The sequence below is a fragment of the Myxine glutinosa genome, chromosome 4 (assembly GCF_964187855.1).
Source record: "Myxine glutinosa chromosome 4, kmMyxGlut1.1, whole genome shotgun sequence".
In the NCBI taxonomy this organism is placed as follows: domain Eukaryota; kingdom Metazoa; phylum Chordata; class Myxini; order Myxiniformes; family Myxinidae; genus Myxine; species Myxine glutinosa.
This window is the reverse complement of record NC_136264.1, coordinates 37,876,034-37,883,745: the sequence shown is the minus strand read 5'-3', so window position 1 is coordinate 37,883,745 and position 7,712 is coordinate 37,876,034. Positions and strand designations below refer to the sequence as shown.

Here is a 7,712-nt window from a genome sequence, read left to right as displayed (position 1 = left end):
AGATCCGGATTCAGATCCGGTTACTATAATTTTTTAAGTGATTCTTCACCATTGGGAGCTAGGGCCAAAATCGATACATAGCAGGATATCTCAAAAAGTTATGGATGGATTTGAACGAAACCTGGTGGACCGGTTGTGTGTCTGACAAGGACGATTCGATTTTGGTGAAGATCTGAATATGGATTCGGATATGAGAATTATTAAATTTTTAAAGTGATTCTTCACCATTGGGAGACAAGGCCAAAAACGATACATAGCAGGATATCTCAAAAAGTTATGGATGCATTTGGACGAATCTTGTTGAACAGGTTGTGTGTGTGATACAAGGAAGAATCGATTCAATTTTGGTGAAGATCCGGATTCGGATCCAGCTAGTAGAATTTTTAAAGCGATTCTTCACGACTGAGTGATTTGGCCAACCAGGCGGGGGTTTGCTCTCTACTGAGTGCTGTTCTAGTTTTGTGACAAGTTTTCTGTAGGCCTTTTGGGTTTCCCTTGATGCTGCATGAAAAATCATAACTGTAATCTCATTGCATTTGATTGGCCATAGCTACTATTGGGAGTACGTGGCAGCAAATGACAAATGCTGTCCCGTTTCCAAGCATTAGTTATTGACCCAAAACAGGATGTTTCTCATTGGTTGACTGATTATGATGTATCTCAGAGCAAATCATTGCTCCAATGAGAACCGTGGCTGTACTGCATTAGCCATATGTATGAGTCGCATGCATGGTACATGCATACATGTACACGATATCGCCGAACCGGCCAGCTTTGCCTCGCCATACTGCAAGTTCACCTACCACATACACACAAAAACGATCTAGTGGCATTAGGTAATTGCAGTAGATCTACCAAAAGTCTGTATTGGAGGGTAGGGCATGACCAAGTCTAAGTTTATCTTTAAATTGAGTGTTATATATTGTTACGTGTGTGGGGGCAGGTAATGAAATACCTTATTCCAGATAGAATTGTATAGATTAGCATGCCCTGAATGTCACGAAGAGGAAACCTTCATGTATCTAAGTTAGGCCGACTGTCCAGTAAACTCGTATATGTGTCCAACACATACGAAAGGTGGAGATATGCTAATTAGGTAGGGCTTAAGAATAATCTCCAGTGCGTAATTGCCCCTGTGATTTTTCCCTTTGTTGTTATAAAATTCATTCGGCCAGCCATGCAATCGGCACATTGCCACAACAACCATAATCGCCGACAGTATCCAGACATTACGACCGGCAAGTAAACCCCCCCAGTCGAACATTCCCGAAGGATGGCTAGACTCTGCCTCAAAGGACCGTAATTGACAGGCCCTGCCCCCCGAACATTCTCAATGGGCAGTCAAGAATGGCCATGAGGTCACGCCCCAAATGAGGATTGGTTGAGGAACGGTGGGGTCATCGAATCGCACTTGGTGATTGGAGCGAGTATGACATCAGAGGGAACCATCGAGAACAGAGAAAGGAAAGCGAAGGGATCGCCTTTGTTCTCTCTCTCTGTCCTGGGCTTAGTGGCGAGCGGCAACATTTTTTATCGCTCTCTCTTGTGGTTCTGGCATGGTCAGAGGCAGTCTCTCTTGCTCTCTCACCCTCTTCATGCCTGGTAGCCAACGGAGGAGGATGCGATCATGTTGCGCATCATGCTGGGTGTGCCTGAGAGATGGTTGGAGCTTGGTGCAGCTGAACATGCAGGACCAAGGGAGGCGATCCTACCTGCTGCCTCGCGCGGGCGGCTGGCTGTGGCATGACTTCGCACCATCGTGCTTTTTCCCACGCAGTGACTTGGGACCCATTCAACGACCACCAGGTTTTCGAGGGCCGCTTGAGGAAGCCAGGCTGAGTACCGGCCAACGCACCACACAAACATATTTTCTTTTCTTTGTCATTCCCCCATCGTGTCTCTCTGTCCGTGTGGAGGGTCCCTCATTTAGAAATGTTAGTTTACTGCACATTCCTGTTAATTGTTTGCATTATTTTAATAAACCCCGTATTTATTGCATTCCGTTGTCATGCCTGTCTTGTTCGTTTCTGTGTTCGTGGATTTGGATAAGCCCCTGTCACATCCGTCTGTTCAGGTAAGACCACGGGACCTCCGTTTCCCTTGTGCGCCATACAAAGGAATCGCCATTGATTCGGTTCATACACCTCGGAATGAAAGCTCGTTTTGGTCATCCGTCACCCTGAGGTCTTCACTACAGGGTCGACACGACAATATTACTCATTACAACATATATTATGCAATGTAAAGTCGTCAATTTTTCATCTGAAAAAATCGTCATTTTCATCCTATTAACTTGAAAATTAAATAACAATTGCATAGTGCATCACTGAATTGGGAAAGCAACTATTTTTGAGGTCAAAAGGTCAGCTCAAGGTCAAACTTCTAAAATCATCAAATTTTATCTGAAAATTGTGAATTTTCATCCTATTTACTTGGAATTTAAACAGCAATTGCATAGTGCATCACTGAATTGGGAAAGCAACTATTTTTGAGGTCAAAAGGTAAACTCAAGGTCAAACTTCTAAAATTAACAAATTGCATCTGAAAAATTGTGAATTTTCATCCTATCAACTTGGAAATTAAACAACAATTGCATAGTGCATCACTGAATTGGGAAAGCAACTATTTTTGAGGTCAAAAGGTCAACTCAAGGTCAAACTTCTAAAATCATTAAATTGCATCTGAAAAAGGCAATTTTCATCCTATTAACTTGAAAATTAAACAACAATTGCATAGTGCATCACTGAATTGGGAAAGCAACTATTTTTGAGGTCAAAAGGTCAGCTCAAGGTCAAACATCTAAAATCATCAAATGTTATCTGAAAAATTGTCAATTTTCATCCAAAGTTAAATTTGGGTGAAATAAAAATTAAATTTGGGTATGCGGGTGTCAAACATAGTTGGGAAAGCAACTATTTTTGAGGTCAAAAGGTCAGCTCAAGGTCAAACATCTAAAATCATCAAATTGTATCTGAAAAATTGTCAATTTTCATCCAAAGTTAAATTTGGGTGAAATAAAAATTAAATTTGGGTATGCGGGTGTCAAACATAGTTGGGAAACCAACTATTTTTGAGGTCAAAAGGTCAAACGTCAATTCGAGATCAAACTTCTAAAATCATAAATTTTCATCTGAGAAATAATCAATTTTCATCCAATTGACCCGAGCTATGTTTAAGATTGCCAATTTTAATCTCAATTAAATGGGCAATTTGATGTCTCCATGGCAACTTTTGGGGGTGGACTTTGCAAGTATCGTGCTCTGCACGACGTCTTTCTTGTTTGTTTGTTTAATTGTGTTCGTTTATGTATTCAGACTCTGCAGGAACCAGTGCAACCAAACTTTGCACGGCCACCTCTTCCATCCAGAGGAAGGTCAAGGGCTATGTTTGGATAAATAAATAAAACTGATCCCAGATAAAACCAGATATTTGGTCTTCAGGCCTCGATCAGGTCTTGTACTTATACAATGCCTGTGTTTTTTCCCCATGAGGTAGCGAGTAGTATGTATTGTGAAGATCGTATGTTGAGGTTGTACATAATGATGTGTTGTCAACAACACAAATTAACTATCGTAGTGTTTACATGTGTGCCTGTTATTTAAAATATTGCTTTACACAGGTGTTATTATAACACAGGTGTTTTTACACATGTGTTCAGGCCTCAAGTGAATATCTTGCTTATACACTGCTTGGGATTTTCCCGGCAGCAATTGAGTAATATGTTTTGTGATTGTCATGTAGGAAATATTTAAATACATATTTCATTTAATTTCCCAGGCAACGCCATGTTCTTCAGCTAGTTTTGCATAAAACACTGTCATAAAATGTAAAAATTAAAGGTTAAAATTAGAAAATCTCCCACCCTGGAAGGGGGTGGGGAGGAACACCCACCTCTTACTCCCCACAGCCTCCTTGGTCGCTTTTCTCCCTCACACGACATATCCTGTCCATCCTACCACCTCTTTTTCTTCTCTCAATGTTGTCAACTACATAACCCTCTCTTCTCTTCTGTCTACTCAGTACTCAGTACTTTTACAAGTTTCCAAGGAATAACATAGACTATCTTTTCCCCCCAGAAAAATGCCATATTTCCTTTTTGAGTTAACTGAAAATGTTTGCGCCCACTCACCACCTGATTGACCGGCCTTCATCCCATCACATGTTCGCCCACCTAGGAAAAGGGTAAGTTTGCGGGCGAGTTCGCTTTGACAGTACAAAACGGAATGGCTAAACTAAACTCGTACATGGAAATGCAAATTCAGGGGCAGCACAGTTTTAACCCGGGTTGAATATTGTATGGAAATGAGGTACAGTGTAAAAAAAAGCAGTAATATCTGTGCTGTATCACACTAGTGCAGGATCTTTATTTCATGGTTGGGGAAATACTTATCGACTCTGAATACATTGTAATCTCGATCACACGAGTGCAAATTAGTTTGTGCTATCATCAAGGATTTGAATTTCTAATTTTCAATTCATGATTATTCATTGGGAAAGGAAACCAGGCATGGGATAAATACAGTGAAGGCAGGAGCTTTCATGGGATTTGACAGTAATATGAAAGAATAGCAATCTGTTTCAGTAAGAGAATGCGCAGTGCCTGAAAACGAGAGCGGACTTAATCAATTGATCTCGTTCAGTCTACATGGGGCTGTGAAGTCATTGCAAAACAGCTGGAGAATGTACTTCACAACTTGAGAGGTGCCGGTTGATTTCTGAGACCTGGCTGCCACCTGCCAGCCTACATTACTGGCTTAAAATGAGAATAAACACAGTGAAAGACTGCTGCAGGAATGGTAATTTCCAACTTAAAAAAGAAGTACAGGAGTAGGGAGAGACCAGTAAGGATTATAATGATCCACTGATGTACAAACTGTCCATGTTGAAGGACAATTGGATAGAGCAGCATTGTTCCAGCTGACGTCACAGTGCTAGTATGGTAACTATGCTGGGTTATGCAAATTGTGCATTCTACTTTGTTTCCTGGCAGCCTTGATGCTCACAAGGCATACAAGTTGCCTGCAGGTGGCAAGTCCTGCATTTTATGCCAATTTGTTTTGCCAGGAAGCCTAATTGGAGAAACATTCATTCAAAGCTGATGCATAAAATGCAGGCCTGTACATTTTTCCTTTAGGGTTTGTTATATTTGACATATCTCATCTGTTCCTGACACTTACTGCCTGAGTGTACTCCTGCTACACTCGTTCAGCAACTTATCTCTAATAGCAAAAAGAAGTGAAAGTGCATCGATGAAATTAGCGAACGTTCAAATTAGCGAACATGATTTTGCAGGTCGTGCATCATAAAATTATATTAACGTAACCTTTCGGAGTACAAACTTCACTCAGCACTACAAGGCACAACATGGCAAAAGATCAGTTTTAATAATTACAGAGAGAAATCACTGTACAGGATCAGATAAAACTTCATACAACACATTAACACTACAAGGTGATCGTGGACGCAATCAAATTAGTTCTGTTCTTCCCCATCCATGTGGACGAGTTGCTCCTTGTCTGCCTCCTGTAGACAGCAAGAGTTTGGGTTAGCAAGATCCACAAAGGTATAAAGAGAAAATGCTAATAGGGAAAATGAACTCGGTGAACGTTTTATTCCGTCCAGAAATTCAACACTGCACTCACAGCTCATTCATTCAGACCACACTATAGAGTCAGAAAGCACTATCCGGGTAGTACGGCAATTAACTCTCCAATGCTACCTTAACATTTAGTGACGAGAAAACTATGGCTTCATATGGAAAAGTAGTGGAGTTCAACCTCAAGCAATCATGGGATGCCTATGTGGAACATTTAGCATTTTTCTGCAAGGAGAAGCATATTCATAAAAACATACGTGCCATTTTGTTGTCAGTTGTGGATGACTAGGAGCCGATACGTAGGCAGTCACCCAGGTCACTATGTGCACCCAGGAAACATGGAGAAGTCAATTTAGAAGAGGTTATGAAAATTGTGAAAAAGGATTCTTCACCGAAGCCTCATAAAACCCTTGCACTTTTCAAGTTGAGGGGTTGCTTGCAAAAACCGGAGCAGCCCATCGATCGGTTCATTCCTGGCAGAACTATGAGAAGCAAGTGAATATCGAGTATGGATCGATGCTTTATGAGTTCACATGGAACCATTTCATATTTGGGGTGAGTAATGAAAGTCTGCAGAAGAGGCTGTCGGAAACTGATGGACTTACAATGAAGATGGTGGTTGTAAAAGCATTGGCCCACGAGACAGCCAGAAGTGGAGCTGCTGTGATTCGCGAAGGTTCTGGGGGAATCAATCTTTGAGTACAGTCTAAATGTTGTCGTTTTTGCCATAGAAGATTGTCAACTGTTGGACATGTGGTGGAAAACATGCCCCGACCAGATGCCGATTCAAAACCGATGTCTGTTGCGGTAAAATGGGTCATATCGCGAGACGTTGTGGTAACAAGGTGGACTCCAATTGTCGAGGAGTGATTCAACCAAAGTCTAGAGTCCATTGCCTGTTGCCTGGATTCATCAAAAGATGTGGATGCACCAGAGTTGGAGAGATCCAGGTATGGGAGTCACTCCTCAGTGGAATGTGGTGACGTGGAGTATGATACAAGGCTGACATAGAGATAGATACGGGAGCATCATGCTCTGTCATCAGTCAGAAGATGTATGATTCTCTGGAAAATAGACCACCGTTGCTTTGTTCTGTCCAAACTAATAAGACATTCATTGGTGAAACAGTCCCCTTGGTATTGTAGATAGTGTTAGCTGATTATGAGGACTTATTTGTTGGGGTTCCAGGTTGGTTTGTTGGCATGAAAGCAACATTGAATGCCAAGGCAGACTATAAGCCCAAATATTTGAAGGCCAGACAAGTGGCATTTGCTCTGCAGCAGAAGATTAACTCTGAACTTGATAGTTTAGAGTCTGAGGGCATGGTTGAGAGAGTCAAGTATTCAAAGTGGGCTTGCCCAATTATGCCTGTTTTGAAGCCAGATTGTTCAGTGGGAATGTGGTGACTAGAAGTCTACCATTAATCAGGCAGCAATTGTTGACCAGTGTTCAATCCTCATCCCCAGAACTACAGATTCAGGCAGCAAAGACTACAGATTGACTGTGATGAAATATGATGTTATGTCTCGAGCTGAGTGAAGAGACGATTCGAGCGAATGGACGACCTTGAGGGAGCTTATATAAGTTGGGTCCATTCGGTGCTCGACCTGGTGGCATTCTGTAACCCAGTGCCGAGACTATTGGGAATTTAACAGGTACGTAATTGCTTTCTTGCAGGAAGCTATAAGGAGATGTATGATTAAATTGCTTCCTTTGCAGTGCTAATGATCTACATTTTTTGTGTTGTAGGATGAGTAGAGATATAGTTCAATAAACCTCGTTTCTTGGAAGAGGTCTGAGTTTTGTTTTACAACAATGACGGAGGTTCCCTCGAACAATCAGCACAACTTTATTCCGCATGAGCCAATGCAGTGCACACCATACAGTAAGTTTACAAACCATGTTGACTATCTGCTACATTACAATTCCTCAAATATTGCACAAGGCATCACCAAGAGAGGCACTATAAAATTGTATATAGTCAGCATGGATTCAGGAAATGGAGGTCCCATCTTCAACTTACAAGTTGGCTGGAACCTGTTTTAAGGTAACGCTTGTGGAATGTCTTATTAAATATCTTCTTTCCTTGTGACGGCCAAAAATGATACTGCTCCTG

The 7,712-nt window shown here is 41.5% G+C and overlaps 1 protein-coding gene across 1 annotated transcript in view; it reads right to left on the bottom strand.

The window, feature by feature from the left end:
- Positions 1-4,335: 4,335 nt before the first annotated feature.
- Positions 4,336-7,712, bottom strand: part of STAB2 (stabilin 2) — a 290,004-nt gene continuing 286,627 nt past the window's right edge. Inside the window, exon 69 of the mRNA XM_078775203.1 lies at positions 4,336-5,523. Coding sequence (XP_078631329.1) covers positions 5,473-5,523 — 51 coding nt within the window. The 3' untranslated portion in view covers positions 4,336-5,472. The remainder of the gene's footprint in view (positions 5,524-7,712) is intronic.